Source organism: Siniperca chuatsi, linkage group LG8 (assembly GCF_020085105.1).
Source record: "Siniperca chuatsi isolate FFG_IHB_CAS linkage group LG8, ASM2008510v1, whole genome shotgun sequence".
NCBI lineage: Eukaryota > Metazoa > Chordata > Actinopteri > Centrarchiformes > Sinipercidae > Siniperca > Siniperca chuatsi.
This window is the reverse complement of record NC_058049.1, coordinates 7,144,174-7,164,464: the sequence shown is the minus strand read 5'-3', so window position 1 is coordinate 7,164,464 and position 20,291 is coordinate 7,144,174. Positions and strand designations below refer to the sequence as shown.

The 20,291-nt window shown below is 38.9% G+C and overlaps 1 protein-coding gene across 2 annotated transcripts in view; it reads right to left on the bottom strand.

Moving 5' to 3' along the window:
- The window catches only part of pdgfc (platelet derived growth factor c), a 50,006-nt gene extending 29,715 nt beyond the window's left edge, over positions 1 to 20,291 (bottom strand). The window contains exon 1 of one of the 2 annotated variants that reach the window (XM_044205849.1): positions 19,325 to 20,291. In XM_044205849.1, the coding sequence (XP_044061784.1) occupies positions 19,325 to 19,499 (175 nt within the window). In that variant the 5' untranslated portion in view covers positions 19,500 to 20,291. The remainder of the gene's footprint in view (positions 1 to 19,324) is intronic. The other variant, XM_044205848.1, reaches the window with a different exon arrangement.

Below are 20,291 nucleotides of genomic sequence, written 5' to 3'. Positions count from 1 at the left end.
CCTTTTGGCCCAGCTGTGTAAAGAAGAGGAGCTGCAGTGCAGAACCCAGGGTAATGAAAGTATATTCCTTTCAACCTCTATTTACCAAGGGAGGGTTTGCTGAGCACAACTGCTCTTTTCCTGTAACATCCTGCTCTCGCTCACACAGATACAGGCCTGTTGCTACCCACTACAGCCATGGTTTCTTGTTTTGGTCTAAACGCCCTGTGATGGCAGTTGTTGAAAAAGGTGAGGATTGTGCCTAATTCACTGTCTAAAATTCTCACAGGATGCAAACTGATGACCCCCTGGTCAAAGGCTTGCTTTGCAAATAATTCAGTCACCACCATGCACCCACGCAGTCTACTGCTTTCCACCTTCAATGCCAAAACCAAATGTCCTCCAAACTCCAAGGAACAATGTCTGAGCATACATCTCAGCATAAGAAACTGCCAAAGGGCTGGCTTTGCTAAACCAAGCAAGTTTGTACCTGGATCTTCAAAGTTGACATGAGTAGCAATTTGAGGATTAGAAAATGGGAAAATTGATGTTTCTGAGGGGAAACGTCTGTAGGCGAGGGCAGTGACTTAGTGTCTGCAGGTTAATTCCAATAAGAGGGGAATACAATTATTGTATAATTGCAATGCTGCTCACAGAGCAGCTCTCTATGGATCCATTCATCCAAGGGTTTCCAAAGGATTTGTATTTCAATCACTATGGCACCATACAATGGAGTGTATACACATTTTGGAAAGCAAAGTTATGACTGGCAAAACTCTGAAACTTAGCCTCATCTCACTCTCTCCCACTTCCTCTTACTGATCTTAGCAGTGATCAAATGCAAACAGTATATGGAGATAAAAACATTACATTAGTACTATGGCTCTGACCCCTGCATTTCTTACAGTTGGTTACTTTGTATAATTTTTGTGATTTACAGGAACTTAAACTCATTGCACTCTTTGAAGTTACTCTTGATAAAGGCCACATGTGTGAAATGTGTAAAAGCATCAAATGAGATACCAGAGGACAAAATCACAAATTTCAGATTTCAGATTTGTTTTCAAATCTGCAATTTATTTAGTTCTGGTGTTGATGGCTGTTCCCCCGAAACAACAGACCAATCAGTTAGAGAAACAATTGCCCAATCAGTGGAAGATCGTTATCTTCCTACATAGCTAGTTAGCTACCTAGCTTCATGAAAAATATCCACAGAAAAATGGACACAAGCGTGATTAAAATCATTGCAGCTGTGAAAGTTGTTGTAAGTTCAGATATGGAAATTTTTTTTATCAATAATAAATTACGACGATGGAATGGATTTATCACTCCCTGCTGATTGGTTAGGGAAAAAACAAAACAAAACAAACAACAACAACAACAAACACTGAATAACCCCCCTTCCTTCCAAGAAATCAGGGAAATTGATGTGCTTGTTTGGGGAATGGTTTGATAAATGTCAAATAAATGGAGACGCTAAGCACTTAGCACCCAGTTTGCCTATTTAATGGTCTACACAGGTCATTAAGCCTCTGACTGTCCACCGTTTGACAAAAGGCCTCCCAGCACTCCTCTCTGACTCTCTCTAACTGCTTATAAAAAAGCCTTTCAATCATCTGTGTCAATTTGCCTCTAAACATAACCCAGCAGTTTGATGCAATCGTTATCAAAAAAACATGAACAAGAAATGAAAGTACAAAGCCAGCCACTAAAAGCTTTATTTTATCTTTGGAAACAATTAATATTCATGAAGTGGCATTTAAGGAACAATAGCATCATCAATAGTAATTACCTCCTGAGATAAATGGTTACAAAACAGATGCCTTTCTCTCCAGAGCTTGTAGAAAGTGAATTTGTACATCTGGGTAAATACTTCTTACTAAAACTTCACAATTCAATTCCTGAACTAAGCAATCACAAGCTGTACATGGCCTAAGCAGCAACCAGTAATTAGCATGTATATGAGGAACTGCACAGCTGGTTTCTAATAAATCACAAACGTATTACTGATTAGTGAATTGTTGGGTGAATGATCTGGAAAGGTTCTTCTGTAATGTGAAAGGTGTTGCTTGTAGTGACAAACTCAGAAAATTATCAATGGACTGCTTTATCATGTTTAAACTCATTGTTCTAGTTTTGCTGCCCTCAATTTTATTGTTTTGGTTCAGTCCCATCACTCTCATAAGCCTGGTTTTCAGCAACAGATGCAGGCAGCTGTTCACAGTGAAAAAGCTCTGATAAAGTAAATGTTCCTGCCCAGCACCAAACAGCAGACAGACACAGTTGGCGACTAGCTGGTGAACATGGTGGAGCATTTAGCAGCTGACGAGCCAGATATTTCCCTCAGGAGTTGGTGGAGACCAAAACAGAGAAAAAAGGAGAGTGAATATTGGACTTACATTTTCTAAGTAGCCAGAAACACGACTCAAAATTAATGCTAATGTTGCTCCGTATTTACTGGATGTGTAATTAAGCAACTTTACCAACAACAACATGCTAAATCATATTTTGTCTGCTGCTTTATAAAGGATACCTACAGTCATGTAGTAATGTCTTACTGCAGGTAAGACATTAACATGTTACAGCAATGTAACACATTTTGGTTGTTTGCTGTCTTACCAGGAGCTGGTCCATAGTCCGGGACATGTTAGCTTGGCACAGAAGCTTGAGGTGAAGGGAGACGGCTAGCGAATAACTAGCTTAGTCTTATGTATATGATCATAGAAAAGGTTTCAGTCGTAGTCATCTGGACACTGTTTTCAGAATCAAGACGTTTCTGACGTCTTGATTCTGAAAACAGTGTCCAGATGACTACGACTGAAACCTTTTCTACGATAGAACACTCCTGACCGAATGAGGGACTACACCGTCTTATGTATATGATGTTTTGTCTTTTTAGTCAGCCTGCTAGGTAACCACCAGTAAGCCGACAATCAGGAATCACCTGGTTTTATTCAGAGTTCGGCAGACAGCGGAAATTTTCACTTGTCACAGCAGCAAAAGCACAGGTGAAACAAATTTATTTAACGATGGCTCCGTTCCATCAATGGCCTTAGTAAGCCATGACAGTGAGCCAGCATGCACAATACCAGAACCTTGAAACTAGTTCACCTAAATGGAATGCAGCTGTCTTTAATGTTAATGACAAAGCCAAAACGTCTGCTGTGAAAAAGGTCGATTAACTATAGCAAGTAGCTGATAATTTAGTGTCCATTATTAATGCTTCTTCGTTTACAATACCCATTCATTAGCGCTGTAATTGCTACTCCATTTGTGTTGTGAATACATGAGCTATTCATATTACTCCTCCTACTTTTAAATGGTTATTATAGCCACAACCGCTCAAGAAGGGTTCATAAAGTCATAGTTACCTTGCCTATCAGCCCACACCCAGCTAATAATAACCCATATTTGGCAGTGAATGAGGACAATCCCCTTTCAAATCTTTTAAAATATTCTGAATCTCAATGGGAATATTTGTGGTTAAATAAAAGCTTTTTCATGTACCCAAAAAACCAAGCATCTTCGATGTATCATCATTTGTTTGATTCTTTTTAATGTCAATTATTTTTGAGAGCATTTTAAAATGGTAATTATCTATATTTTTAATAACAATATTTTAATGATCCAGGACCACATTGTCGTGAATTCAAGTTGTAGTATGGTCTCATTATTATAATTTGTATTTTCGGAAAATATACTTGGTCACAAAATGCTTGTGTTTTGGAAGTCCCTAATATGCTTCAGTGCTCTCTTTGAAATAAATATATATATATATATATATATGATATGTAGTTATGGAACTTATGTGGGTTTCAACTACACTGTTCTCAAATGTATCTGTAAACAAAAATGCTTTGTAAGAGTAGAGTGATGAATTGACTCTGCTTAACATAATAGAAATACTGGCAGCAACAAAGTGGTAAAAAATGTTTTATGTCCACAGCATGCATGCAAACATGTCAGTGATCTGCCTGAGAAAATCCATCAATGCGAGCATCCGAAGCTGTAAACTATGCCAAAAACAAGCCAACTCAGTGACCTGCTTTAAATCTTAGCTAAGGCCTGTCAACAGGTGTGAAGGCAGACAAAGTGTTGAACAAACTTTGGCTGTCAATGCAGAAAATGAAAGATAGATTTTGACAAACAGAGTTGTGCATGAAAGATCGGCCTTGTCAATGGCATCTCATTAGTTGGCATGGTTCTGGGGCCATTTTAATGCTGTGGTCTGTAAAGGCCCTAATTAGAGGCAGCAGAACAGATTTAAGAAAAGGGGGCTTAACACCTTTTCTACTAACTGGTTGGTAACCTGTCATACTCTTCTTACAGAGTATGACAGGTTACCTTTTTCTCAGCATTACTCATTCAGAAGGTGTCCTTTCAAGCTGTTGTCACACAATCTTCCCTGTGAAGAAGAAAATGGAGTGAGAAAAGTCTGGGAGAGATATTAAGACAGACAATAAAATGTTTAACATTCTGGTCTGTTTCATATAGCTTCAAAGAGGTATTCTGTAGAAGAACCCACATATCTCTATATATTATCTATTTAATCTGAGCAGTTATTGCATGACATTGTATGTTGGTACTGCACTTCTTACAGATCAACTGTTAAGCCAACATTGTGGATAGTACTATCAGGTCTTTTTCCTTGATTTCTTACATTTTTTTATGTTTGAATATCTGTATATCTGTAGATCTTGAGTATCTGTAGAAAAAGTATGGTGTGCACAACTAGATAAATCAGCAGCAGTTGTTTACTGTGTACACTGATGCATTGGTACTGCCCCAAATGTATAGTGTGTGATATAGGCCTGACCAAAGCAGATAAATCTGAAAACAACTTGTTTCCACACTACACTAATGCAAGACTATCAATTTTAGACTTATCCACTCTGGAGAGCATTTTTAAAAAGCATCACTTTCAGATGTGAAAAATGGCAGTTTAGTGTAGATCTAAGGCCAAACAAGGAGGAATAGATACCTTTGAAAAAGCAAAAATTACATTGCCCTTGTGTACACCGCTGTGACACCAAACTGTTGACAGAACAGATAAGACAGCAGTTGTGTGTAATGTACGCATTAACATGCAGCAAATGTGCCAAGGCTGGAAACACAATGAAAACTATATTAGATAATGTTTTTCTTTTCTTAATGCCCGTTACTGACTTGAGTGGCGAACTGCCCAGTTTATGTCATGTTAATTATCAACTGGACAGAAACACAAATTCACTCCACACCCATTCCAGACCAAGAACACTATTTTTAACTACATTCAAGATTAAAGGCCTTGAACTTACACAACATAATCTTTCGACATTTTAAGACTTTTTTTGGATTTCCAGACACTCTCTTGTTTCAACTTGCTGGTCTCCAGCTGGAACACTATGCTATGTCATCAACAACACTAAACAGACCTTTCTCACAGTGGACATTTTCACTTGTCAAACACAGGTCTAACTAATAACATTAATAAAGGCTGCACTGCATAGTTTAGCTGGTTGTAGGACCCTGGTTGTGTTTTGCATTCTGGCCCATTGGCACAGCTAACTGGCACACCTAAATGGAGTAGAGCCATAGTTAAGGTTATTAGGTACACCTGTGCTTTTCCTGTTATGACAAGTCAACATTTCTGCTGTGAGATATTCCTATTAGCTAGCCAAACCCTCTACAATTAAGATTCTCCATTTATTATTATTTGTTTCTTAACAGTATAGTCAAAGTGCATCCTACATACAGTAGCAGTAAATTGCAGTATGCCCAATGCTTCCTATAGTATTTCCTGCTTTGATGCAGCCATGGAAAAAAAATACCAACCAGCTGGCAAATATCACATTACTTCCAGTTCTAAGCTTATTTGAGCATCTAGTCCCCAATCTCCTCATTCCAGATCCTTTTTAAACTTGCCTGTGTTTTCACCACTTGACTGAATTTGTTATATGTCATATGCCTCAACTGGTACTGAGCCACGCAACATCTGGGCATTGAGCCCTTTCCACTCCACACCTCTGCACCAAGTGTCTAACCACAACACGAATCAGATTCCATTTTAGTCATCAAGTACGATATATTTACAGGCATTTAGCATGGCAACGTGTGCAGAGACAAATCAGGTACTCATAGTATGCACTGGCACACAGTGCAAAGGATTGTAGGAAGAGTATTGCTACTTCAGCAGTCAACTAGATGTCCAAGTAACAAGAGAACCAAATGTGAAAAATAACTGGGCATCTCTAACTGACTTACTGGAAGAGTCTGTGTGTTTCTGCACAGGGACGTTGAATGAATAAATGCACTCTTCCAGTAAATCAGTCAGTGTTGCCAAGTTATTTTTTACATCGTACAAGGACAGAAGCTCCTCACACTGCAACAAAGTTATAGATTGCACATTGTATTGTATTCATCACAACAGTTTTCTCAATGAACAATTGGGAGTCGAATAGAAAAGGCAAAGCCAAGTGTCAGGATATTATGTATACCCCTGCTCTTAAAAAAATATTTTGAAAAATCATTGAATGGGTATTAAAGTATATCCTCTATTACCCTTGGTATCAACTGTCCTTTTTTGTGAGTGGCAACAGTAGAGTAAAATTCCAGATCACCAGCAGTAGAAGCTAACAGAGTGACAGGGTATGAAGCTGTAGCTCCAAGACAAAACATTTTCAAGTAACACAGACAATCCTGTATTACAGAGGAGCTGGCTTGAGTAAGAGGTAATTTTACTCTATTTTATTAAATGGAGATTGCTGTAGATCCTGTTCAGTGCACAGACAGCTACACACAAACACGCACACACACACTTGGCAAAATCATTCCAGCCAGTCATAAGACCTAATAGCTAATGTGCATTTTCATTCCATTTTGGCCGTAGAAATGGATACTCTCCCATGGGGATCCAAGTGTAAGCATGCTGTGGCAGAGCGTATCCAGTCTGCACCGAAAACCTATTTGTGCTTTGGGAAAAGCCATACATTCTCAAAATAGTATGTGTGATTGGGTTACCGTCTCTGTATTCCACTGGCATAGTGTCGTATATCACATCTCACCATGTGCTAGGTGACATAATCCAGCTAGCATGGGACGGCGCTGCGCCGATGATTACTGGGACAGGTGTGTTTTTTATCCCCCCCTCCCAACCCAATGCATTAGAGCTGGGATATTTCACATCTCCTTTAATAGCTTCTGGTTCTTTTCTCACTCTCCTTCGATGGCACATTAAGAAGACACAGTGGTGGTTTGATTTCCATGGGCATGCATGACTTATGAGTTATTATTGTAAATCTTTAAGGTAATGGGGAACTGAAAGAAAGAAAAATGTCCCCATATAAACTTCAAGGTATGCATATTTGAGTGCTGATTCAACGGCAGGATGCACTGCATGCTACATGAATGCTACATGGAGAAAAAAAGGTGATTCTGTCAAGCTTTACATTTACTATGCATAAATGAGCTCTAGCAAGCCAAACAAGCCTAGTGTCCCAGTATTATCTCAAACCTGAGGTACATGAGGCTGCGCCGCAAAAAAGAGATTAACATAGATAAATATTTAGTGGATAATCAAGACCTTATTGGTTGGAGGTTAATAGAAATATAATGTAAGGTGTATAATGAATGAAGTATAATGAAAGGTCATCAACTGGAATGATGAGTGTACTGATGAGTTTAGAAGTTACTATTATTGACATTTACGAGTAATTTATTCTACAGCACCCTGTCATGTAATTAGAATCAAATCACAAATAAGATGAGCAATTTCAAATTGCAAAAGTCCAAAACAACAGCAGTGAGAAATTAGCAACATCTGACAAGCAAGTCACCATCCATACTATCCTTACTGTGTAAATCTTATTGAGCACAAACCTGAGCAGTAGTACATTGCATCAAGTCCATTCAGTAACTGTATAGAATACAAGAAGGGGTTTTAAATATGTTTTGGCATTGTCATTATGTTATTGGTTACGCTAATTATCTGGGTTTAACTGAGCCTGTTCCAAAGAGCATTCAGCCTACCCTAATACATTCTGTAAGTACATCACACACCTTTTATTTGCACAATAATGTTTTGAAGTCAGTAAAATGCTGTAACTATAGTCACATCTTCATTTTGTTCTCCTTTCAACTGCTCAATCTTGACATTCACATCATATCTGCACTGAGGTGTCCAATGTGTATTCTGAACTGTATGAGGTTTCTTACACATCACTATCTCTCATTGCTGCTTTCTAAAATTAGCATCATTAACGATGGTGCTTGATAACCATGAAATGTCTCTGCTGCATCTGATGAATCTAGTAGCTCGGTTTCACATGAGGATCCCTTCAGTTCATAATGAAGGGGAAGGGAGACATAGTAACCTATAACCAATAGAGTTTGTTTCTGCCACAGTGATGGTTTCATTACTATACTATGACCTCTGAGACAGTGGAGTTTTTGCTATTAAGCAATGTGGCTACATTGTCGTCAGTGTTTCTATGGAATTCTTGGACGAAAATATTCATATATATATATGACTTTATTAGAAAATATGGTTCCGCAGGGAATGGACTGAAATAAGTTTGGGTCATTTCATGGTTACAATAATCGATACAATAAATGTTTTCTTTGCACAATGCGTTGCCATAATGCAGTTTCAGAATGAGTTAATGAATGTCTGGAGAATCATAAGGGATTTTTTAAATTTAGTTATAAAGCTGTTTGTTGGAGGTGTCATTCATGAACTAATGGTGTATTACAAGTTAAAACGTAGCTATTTGTTACTAATGGGGACATAATGGAACACAAAGGTAACAGGGGGAGCTGGGGATCAAACCATTTTGTCTACCTTAAGTGTTACCAAGAAACTCTTATTCTATCATGAAAGACACAGCTGTGGGATTCTTCAGGCCCCTGATCTAGGTCAAGCTCCCTGTCAGTCAACTGCAAGGTGATGCCCATGAAGCCCAGTGAATTGAAGAGTAAAGTCATTACAGGACACTTTGACATACCTCTCTGATAGGAGGTGATGACATCGGCCAAGCTATGCAGACATGCCCTCCAGAGACGGTATCCAAGGTCAACTCATCTCGCTGCCAAGAATTTTAGTCCAGTGAAATTCCAGTTGCCATAAGAAAACCAATACTCACAGAACAACTGAGGTCTGAGTAAAAACAGTGCCATACTGGCAAAGTTTCAACCTTCACAGCCTAAAGTTGATCCAAATACTTTATCAATGGAAGCATCTGTTTTAGAGTGAATCAGTTTTGTAAAAACAAGAATCATAATCATTCTTGCGAGCATTTACAGTAGATCAAACAATCTTTCAGAGCTTCTCTTTTCATACTATCGTAGCTTTTATACTACCTAGCTTAGGAGATAAATATTGCTTTAATAATCTGCTTGCCTGGACATACAATGCAAAATGCACATACATTACTATTGTGTTACACAAATTCTGACCCCCTTGTTTTGAATTAAGTTTCATGAATCTTAAGTCCTTCTGAGCTGCTAAAAAGTAAGCACACCTTCCTTTGTAGATGTGTTGTTGACCCACAACAGCAATATGTCAGTGAGAGCAGTAAAACAGCAGGTCAGGACAACAATCAGCCCAGTAAAAACAAAACAAAGGGAAAGCTGAGGAAATGATGCTAACTCACAGTGAATGTCAGGTATTTGCTCTGACAAGTAGTCTTGACTTCAGGCAGACATACTCCACCCTTCATGTTTAGACTGCACCAGGCAGACACTTTCCTTTGCCCGTCAGAATCAATGTTAGCATTGGGACTATTTACAGTTCCTTGTTTAGAAGTCTAAGTTTATATACGGTACATTTTTCTGCTCTGGGAGTCTCAGAGGCATGCACTTGACTCGCAATTTCTCATTTTCTTTTTGCTTTGTTTTATCCAGTCTGCTTCATGTGGAGCTGCTTTGGTCTGTGCCAGCTGGTCAGACTATAGCTACTTGAGTCATTGTGCAGAAACAGCCGATAACATTCACCAAGTCCTTCCGCTAAGAAAGCTAAATTGCTTTTCGATTCAAGTCATTTCAACTGCCAATGAAATGGTGGCTTTCAGAACAAGCATTTGCAATGAAAATTTGACAAAGCAATGACAATTTGAAATGATATTACCCGCTGACAATCCTTATCTGCAAACTGGTAATATTTCAGAAAGTGGGTTTCTTATTGCAGGGCAGCCGATGGAGGAAGGACAATGAGAGCACTACAGAATCTGAACCGATAAGAAACTGAAAGAGAAGAAACACAATGCCACATCAATGTAATGTTTGCTGAGCATGAATGTGTTTCCTCACCAACACCCTGATTTCTATTCAGACAGTTTCAGACACACCTGGGATCTGTGAGTACACCCACTGAACTTCTTATACTAGTCACTAAGTAGCCTGAGATTACGTGCCTTGCTTATGGCAACAGGTGCGCATGTAGATGCAGCGGCCGGTAGCTCCTTCAAACTTTGCTACATTTTTATTTCAATCTGTTATTGTTCAATCTGTTTTCATCTTTATTGCTGAAACGTCACTGAATGAGGTCTGATTGGATTTTATTTAATGAGCTAAGATAAAATTCTTGGTGATTTTGACTATGCGCGTGCAGATGCTGCGGCCTGTAGCTCCTTTCAAACTCCACTAGCTACATTCTTGTTTTTCATCTGTTTTTTTTTTTTCATTTTTCAGCTTTATTGCTGAAACACATATTACATATGGCAGTAATATATCGTTGTTGTTATTGGAGTTATGTTTTTTTGTTATTAAAAGGAAGCTTTTGATTAAAGAACAGGAGACCTTGAGCCAGATCAACTGGACTAGGCAGGCACCATGGCGGCTGTTGTGATCGCCCAGGAGGAAAGCAAAGACAGTTGGGATACAACATTATGTTGTAAAATGCTAAATAAATACCTTGTATGGGCACTTCAGTAGTAGCTTCTGAGATAAATGTGTGCCTCATTCTCATTTTCAAAAAAACTTTCATGGAATTTTTTCAACCTATCAAGCTTTTCAGTTTTTTCTAAAGAGATAGTTGTGTATTTTCACTATGGAATGTGTGACAATAGCACAAAGTGCACATACAAAAAATAAATTACTATATTGTCACCAGCAGTTGGTTTCATTGGGCATTCTGGCACAGTTCTATAGCAGTTTAACTGACATCAAACACCAACATACATCCACCATTTTGTCAGATCTGTGACCAAGCAAATATTGACAGACATCTTTTATATATTTAATAACCTTGTCGGAGCATTATCTGTGGTACTCTTTTATTACAGCTCTTTTGTGATTGTTGATTTGTCATTTGTTAATCTAGTTTTTTATGTGATAAGTTTACTGCTAATCATGGTAGCCATTATACTAGCTGTCTGAGGCTAACATGTTGCTAATACAACATCCAATGTAACTGTTGGCTAACTGTTGATGTTGTGTGTTATACTCTTAACTTTTACTCTTGTGGACTGTACATGTATGTCTACTTGATTAATTATTGTGTTGTACTTTACCTCCTATGTGGACTTAATGTGGATATTTCATTGGTGGTTGGCAGAGCCTAAAACAGAGCTAAAAGTGAAAGTTTCAATGTAACTGATATGACAGCTAGCTAGACTATACTTTTGTTAACCCAGTTTTCTTGTTACTATATTAATTCATTTTTATAATACCTTTGGTCTAACTCTTGTTTATGGCATCTCATATTTTTCTGATTTGTAATCACTATCATTGACTTTGTTTTCTAGTACTGTTTTAATCATTTCACAATTGTTTCCAGTAAAAACTTCAGAGACCAATTGCTATATGTAAGAATGTTAGTTTATAACTAACCAGCTAGCCCCGGCCCATCCTGTCTCGTAATACCACTTTGTACCTCAAAAGGCGATAGTGAGTCACTGTAACATCCAGTCTGCCCTCAGTCCAACATGAGAGGAAGAAGAAGTAGCGCTGCCCCGAGGGCAAGAAACCACGTTGAGTGGCAAAGAAAGAAGTGATAGAAATAGAAGCAAAACAAGAGGTAACATTGACGTTGCTTTCCACCGCTGGAGACAGCTCTTGGCGAGTAAAGAGATGGTAAGTAAACAGCTGTTAATACTAACATTGGTTATTTAGCGATAGCTTAAAAAGGTAGCTAATTGTATAATGTTTCTGACAGTGTCAATATGTTTGTTTGGAAAATGAATTCAACAGGTGGCCAATTCTTACATATAGCTCCTTTAAACCTTTATTAGAAGTGTGTTTTAGCTTGCTGCATAGCTGTGCATCACACAAAGTGGGGGAAGAAGAGATTATGTTTTATAATTCTAGTTCTATGAGCACAGGCAGAATAACAGGACTTTGTGGGTTTAACCTTTCAATGTTGCAGATCCACACTAAAAATTTGCATGATTAATTAATTTATTCATTCGGCCTATGTTTACACTCAGTCAAATGCTATAAAAAACAAGAATATCCAATGCCTGTCCTATTAAATAGTTTCACAGCAATAATGGGTTTAATGTGTAATGTGAAAGTGGTTGTTCATAGTGACAAACTCACAGACAAATATTACCCAACTTTGAAGTTCCCCTCAGCTCTACAGCTTTACTGATTTGGTTCAGTTACACCATTCTCACCAACCTCATTTTCAGCCGCAGCAGGCAACTGTTTTCGGTGAAAAAGTTCTTATAAACTCACTGCACGCTACTCGCTGTGCACCAAACAGTGCTAGACAAAGTTAGCGACTAGCTGGTGAACATAGTGGAGCTACAGGCAGCTAGAGAGCCAGATTTTTCCCTCAGGAGTTGGTGGAGCCCAAAACAGACCTAAAGGGAACGTGAATATTGTACTTACAATTATCAGGTCTTCAAAAACAAGACTCCAAATACATGTAAACATTGCTGCTGGATGTGTAAACTGGATAAGGTTGTGTTTACAACCTGTTGCATTGCCCCCTAGTGGCCAAAAAAACTATTATTGCAGGTTCAAAGTACCATGCTCATCCACTTTTTGGTCACTACTGTTTTTTCGAGTTCATTAGACCATCACTGGCTAAAGCTTTGACTGTAAGTAAAGAAAACTTCACTAACATTGATTCTGGGTCCAGACAGACTTGGTATCTGTGGAGGACATTTCTTCTCCAGTAGAGCTTAAACCTGTGACCCAGATCCCTTGAAAACTCCCTTGGCTGTTTGAGGAGGTGGGGGAGACGGTGCTTTCGCTGCCTGAAATGACAAACAGCAGGCAGGCGGTGGCATGCTTTGCTTGCCAAATACAGCACTCCACGTTCAAATAGTGCTGACAGGGAAAACATAGACAGTGTTATCCAGGGTCCCCCCTCTTTGGAGTGAGATGTTGAAACTCCTCCCGCCAGTAGACATAGACCTGCCTGTATTCAGTGGTTGAGGGTTTCTACTGCTGCTATCGTGGAAAAATCACTTAACCGCAGATTTGGGGATTTTCTTTTTCTTACTTACACTGAATGTTTACATGGGAATTGATGTGTTTAGTGACTTTCAGGATGGACGGACCTGTGAAACCAGTTAGCAATCCATTGTTCAAATGAAAAAATACATTGGCTTCATTGAGAAAATCATTGAAGAAAATCATTTTAACCATCCTGACAAACCTTTTTAGATATGTGGTTTTCATCCGACAATAGTGATATAGTCAGTGTAATTGTTGCCCTCTTTGCTTCCTGCTGAGTTCATTGAACATTCGAGCCGTCCATTTTCTTTGATGGTTTTAATTCAGCCAAGCATACTGGCTGCTATTGCACTGCCCACTACAATGATTAACAGCATAGTGCTGCATTCATTCATTCAAGCATATCCATCAAAGTACAGCGTCTTCTAACTGGAAACAAGTTTTCCCAGGGAAGCAGGCTCAGGAAACATCTGACCTGTATTAAAGAATGAAAAGAGATTCCAAGACCGGCCAGTTTTGTTTCACTGGTTTAAGAGGTGTATCGTAATTTTAAATTAAAACGTAGATTTAAGCACTATGGAAACCACTTAAAATAACATAGTGGAAACTTGAATGCCAGCTTGCCATACTTGTAGCTGCCAGTAGAAGAGTCTTGCACCTACACTATATAAATCACTATGTTTGGTCTAGTCAGGGCAGCTTTGTTAACAGTTGGCTGAGAAGGAGAAAAAACATTTTTATTGTTCCAACTTTACATGCATATATGATTTGAGGCAACATAATGGTGTCTGACTTTGTATGAAAGAAAATATTTGTTTCAAAGAACTTTAGAACTAAATGTGTCAAACTAGTGAAGTTTCTTTTAATTATATCCCCAAATGTCCTCAATCCAGAAACGTGGGAGTCTCCTGAGTACTTTAATAATTAAATAGATCTTATGGCCATCAGAACTTTTAATTCTCTCAACTTTTTTTGTCAGTTTGGTATGGCTCTAAATACTGCAGTATCCATGAGCTTCAGCTGTCATTTCTAAGGGGAAAAAGAAATTCAGAATGCTCTGTCATCACAATAGTTACTAAATTAATCTAAAATTGACCCAAAATCCAAACATACTGCTGTTGCAGAATGCATTATCAGATTTCTATGCCATGCCGTTAGTGGAACACCCAACAGAATTTTAAGCTTTGTGATTAGACAGTTCTTACGTCTTGGGAGTTGTAGTCGACTTCTCCTCTGAAGTTTTTATGTACAGTATACATGGTTGTATCTTTGACATTTTATGTAAGAACCAGATATTTGCCAATGCAATCTTCAACCACTCAAACAAGAGTTCCGTGCCCATACAAGCCTCATAAGTGCTTCAACTGTCAGTCACATAACATTGTCTATGTAAAAAAAAAGGACTTTTACTTTTGGAACCCTGAATGACCAAAATAACTCCTCCTACTATTAACAACTGTTCTCAGCCATCTTTGAATGAATGGGTGATGTACAATTCACATTACACTTGAAACAGTTGTGATTCCTAACAACGCCACCCACTCTCTTTCCTGTTTTTTAAGGCCCCACCAAAAACTTCTTATTTGTCTGCATCATAATCTAATGAATGCACAATGCACCTCTATATCTTCAACCTTTCATGTATGTATGTATACATGGAAAACTGCTCATAGTCCCCATGGGCCTGTGACCCTTATAACCCCAGTCCTCCCCCTAATCTCGTAATCTTTAGTGGAACAGAAGCCTCTGTGATCATTGGCAGGCCTAGCACATTGCATACCTTCCTCCAGTGGCGCTGGGGGGGATATGTGGGAATATCTGCAGGTAATCCACATCTCCTAATAATATTTGCAGCCGGATTTTTCCAATAAGACCTGGGCCTGTACTTATGGGTGGGCTAGGTGGGGGTGAAAACATGGCCTTCTAGGGGGAAGTAAGGCCAGACCACTTAACTAAGAGAAGTGATATGAAGAGGAGCCCCATGAGATAACCTGTGTGATTGGAAAAACACCTAGAACGCAAAGCTGGAAGCAAGCACGTACGAGGTGCGATTTTTTCTCAAAACATTCAATCTTGGAACAATGGTAAGCACAGATTCTCACATGAAATCTCAAAAGTGCTATGCTAGCCCATCCAGTCATACGCTGCTGCTGGTAGTTTGGCTGTAACGTTACATGCTAGAGATGATTTGTCTACTGCGAATATTTACGCTATGCAGTGATGGAATGTAACAAAGTACATTTACTGAAGTATTGTACTTAAGTACAAATTCGAGGTACGTGTACTTTACTTGAGTCTTTTCATGCTTTTTACTCCACTACATGTGACAGCTTTGGTTACTAGTAACTTTTCACATGACAGTTTTTCATACCCATTATGTCCGGTGAATTGTGTGAAAAGTGTGATTGTGAATGTTTGTGATAAACTGAACGATGAAGTGTTCCTTTATGGGTTGAGAAAATTCTCCTACTTCTTAAGCTAAATAAACTGTTTAAACCCCCCACCCTTTGGATTAGCTGGAAAATGCATCGTCACAGAGCTTTTTCTGAGCTCGTGAAAAGTTGTTTTAGAGATACGTGGTTCTCACAGGACAGCAACGCTACAAACATATGATAATCTTATAGACCATGATGTATTGCTGTAGATTAAACTACCCAACAGTATATAAAGTAGTTAAAATTAGCTCAAACTTAAACATCTACAGCAGTAAAATGCCCCATAAACATTAATGCAGCAGTAATATGAATCCAGAAACATCAGATATAATAGGAAAACACTGACAGGGAACATTTTACTGCACAGTTAGTACTTTTACTTTTGATACTTTTGGCTGACAATACTAACATACTTTAACTGAAGTAAGGTTTTGAATTCACGGTGTGGTATTAGTACTTTTACTTCAGTAAAGGATCTGAATACCATCACTGCCGCTCTGGTAAAGCCTTCAGCTACCATTCGTCAGACTACCGCCATACAGCTTTATTTTCGTTAATGAGAAGGTAGTTATGTTAGCTAATGTGCACTGAATATTTCAGTTTTTCAAATTCAGTAACAGTGTACACTGTAGTCTAGTTTGTCAATTTCTTTTGCCGTGGTGATGATATTTTCTTTTCCTTTTAGAGGTACTAAAAAGGTCTTTAAAGTCATTAAATTTGTACTTGTGCAGATACCCTGCTTATATAGGCTATAAGTTAATAAGCTTGAAGACAAGAAGCAGCTAAAGCTTTATTGTGATATGCCTTTGTCTATTTGGCTAAGCAACAACATTGACTGAACTCTAAAAATGCCACTCTATTAAATACACAGACTACAAATCCTGTAGTTTTATAACAAATCACAACTCTATCTCCTAAGAAGTACATTTACATACTACAAATTTGCTTTTCCAAATGCCTCTTGTAAGAAACATAATGCTATCTGTGGTTGATGTCCAGCATTGCATGTTAGATTTGGCAACTAAAACACTTTCTTCAGAAAGATTGCAGTTTTGGTCAAATACTGAAAAAGTCACCACTGACATTTTCAATATTTAACCCAGATCAAACCAAATGCTTTGAGTTGCCTTAACATATAGTAACCATAAAACTGTTAATCAGCTTCAGTTTCCAGTAGGGAATATTGAAGGTAAAACAAATGTATACGTTGACATTCGTTTTTTCGTGTTGATGAAAAACTTTCAGTTGTATATAAATGTAATCTTAAGAAAACAGTGCAGTAAATGAAGACTGCATTAGCCTTTTACCAATCATCATGAAAAAATTTGACTGATATCCTAAAAAGCAAAGAACATTCTCTGTAAAATAATTATGAGAGACAGATTTTTTTCTCACAAGAAAGGGATAACTTATAGACACAAGCAGACATTGTGGTGGTGGTCGGGGTGGATGGGTACATGCATTTGCTTTCAACCCCATTTCATTATTAAAACCATGCAAAGCATTTTTGTAACGCAACTGCAGATGTCATTTTTAGCAATGGTTTTTCTTAATAACCATGAAACCTTATTGCCATGTGGCCGACACATGAAAATGACATATGCAATACATGTTATTGTAACATTACCCTTGGTGGTGGAGGAAGGAAATGTTCACATTATTTATGACCACAACTCCCAAAATTTACATTTCAGAGTTCATGCCCATTCTGTTATCCTTTTGTACACACAGCACTGGCCTTCAGTGGGAGACAGCGCCCTCTGATATCTTATGGAGTCATCAGCAGCCTCTTGCCAAGTTTAATACGACTGGGGACCGTTATTCTCCAGGCAACTACTACTAAACATGCCAGACAGGTCTGGCTCTCTCCCCTCCCTCGGATCGATATCAAATTGTCTCAGAGCATCGCCAATCAAGCGCGCCAGAACAGTGAGCACTCAGACACTCCAGTCAAAGGTTACAGACGGGCTGGCCAGCTTCGCTCTCAGCCAATGTGTGACCGTCGTTTTAAAGAGTTCTTTGACAGTTTAACATCCCTCCGCCCCACACTTCCACCTCCTCCTCCTCACCCACCTCATTCGTCCCTCTCCCTCCCCTCTCTCCTCCCTGTTGTTTTCCTTTTTCAGCCGTCCTGATTAAACCTGGAGATCCCGGCGGGAGGCTCTGATTTTCCAGCCCTGACTGTTACTGTAGTGAAGTCAGCCCTGCATGTTCTCACACAAGGCCAGTCAAACCCACTGGCTATAGAAGACTGAGTAATGAATGAAGTTTGACCTGTGCAACATCTGCAGGATACAGGCATGTTGTTACTTGAAACTGTACCCTGTGAGGTTCTGTTGTCTCTTTATGTTGTTGTATAGTCTCTGTCAATAACTTGCTTTGTCTTTTTAGTTAGCTTTTTATTTAATCAGGAAGACCCAGCTGATGGGCCAAAATCCATTTATTAACAATTTATTAACATGCACTTAACAAGTGGTCGAACAGTCCATTGGATGGGTCTTCCTGGTGAATTAAATAGCTTAAAAGACAAAGCAAGAGGAGGATAGCAACCAAAAAGATGTTCTTAACTGATCTAGAAAGCGTTAGTATGATAGTATATAGGATTAACCATTAATAAAGCCATTAGGTACAGCTTATAAACCCTTCATAAAGATTGCGTACTTTTGGAAAAACTGTGCATATTTCTATTGCCAGTGGCTTGGCATTATTGTTCTTAACTGCCATTTGCATTCATATCATATCATGCAGACTATAAAAAAAACTAATTTGTATAATAGGATAATAATGTATCAATGTGTCTTGTGGGTAAAAGTAAAGAATCAGTAGATAAACAAAATCCCAACAGGACGAGAAAACAATCTACATAAGTCAATGCATCAAGTGCATCACTGGAAAATAAAATATATTGTTTTATTTAAGTTTAAAAGATAGCCTTATGCACCCCACTACACACGCTCGCGCCCATACACGCGCGCCAACACTCTCTACAACAACAAAGAACGTGATTGCCAAATTACCCAAGATGGCAAGAAATCATTGGAGGGTAATTATTTACTTAATCCAACTTAAAGTTGGATCCAGTTCATCAACATCAGCCCAACGTGGACGTAACATTAAACATTGACAAAACTGGATGTCTGAAGTCGATAGTGCAGCTCAGTGCAGTTCTGAGGGTAAGCAAATTACATCGCCCAGAGCCACTACTGCTGCATGAATGGAGCCTTTTTTATGATCACAGGGAAAACTTCTCCCAGGGGACCTGGAATTTCAGAGGGTTTTCCCCCTTTAACATACACGGGTACACTTTAAAGGTAAAAGGTAATTTTGCACTTCCTATCCTGGATAATGCTGTTTGAACTGAATGAAACTCTTTCATTCATTGCAGTTTAAACTCAAGCAAGATGTGCATTTTAAAAGAATGGCTTTAAGCCCAGTGAGAATAAGCATTTAGTCATGTGAGTGAGCAATACCGAAGTTCATGTTCAATTTAATAACGTTTCTAAATGTTACAAACAGCAACGAAAACTCACCGTTTTGTTCCTTTACACTTGGAGGGTGAAATTTGCTGACATGACTTGATTCAGCTTCCGAGCCATATTGTTGGAGAAGCGATGCAAGAAGGAATAATAATGGAAGGATCATTTGGATGAGTGGTGGTTGGCGATCACAAAGCGTTGACGGGATGGTTTGTATCACCACATACATGCGTCGTTTACAGGACACCAGTGCTGTTTTGGACACATTTGGAGAGGATAAACGCAGAGTAGAATCCACATAATCTTAATCATCAGTCCTTCTGGAAAAAGTGAAATTTATATCTCCCTAAATCAAGACATATCCTCCTTCAAAGCTTCCAGACCTGCCGCTGCTGCGCAATGCAAGTGCGCACCTGTTGGTTCTCTGGAAAGTTGGATAGTGAGTTGGACAAAGTTTGGCTTTAAGAAATTATAATCCTGGAATTAGTTGAAAAAGCGTCCTTATGCAGGCATATCATCTATGGCACGATATCATTAGAAGAGCACAGATGCATTTTGGCTAAAGCGCGCGTCCACGGTGCGTTCTTGACTCCGTCTGAATAAATCCCCGCAGATCTTTACGCATTACAGCAAAAGCTCACACACAGAGACAGCGAGAGAGTCCAGCAACCTGATACAGTCTGTACCCAGAAACCATTCGCAACACCGAGACGAGTTCTGTTGTCTGGCAAAGTCTTGAGTCATAACTTGGAGACTGAGATAAAATATTGCTGCGCGGCCGGGGTTGGGTTTTTGGAGACTGCCAACTGACGGCACAACAGGTGCTATACATAAAGTTCAACTTCCCAGCCGAGGAAACTCCCCAGGCATGTTAACTATTCCGTTGCTGCCTGGTCCAATGAGGTGTTTCACCCACTGTCAGTCAGAAATTGGCAAATACAGTTCCACTTATTGCAAACAGTTTCACACGTTTCCAGTAGTTTCCAGGCAAAGTGTCGGCGTTTTCAGATAACTAAGAGTA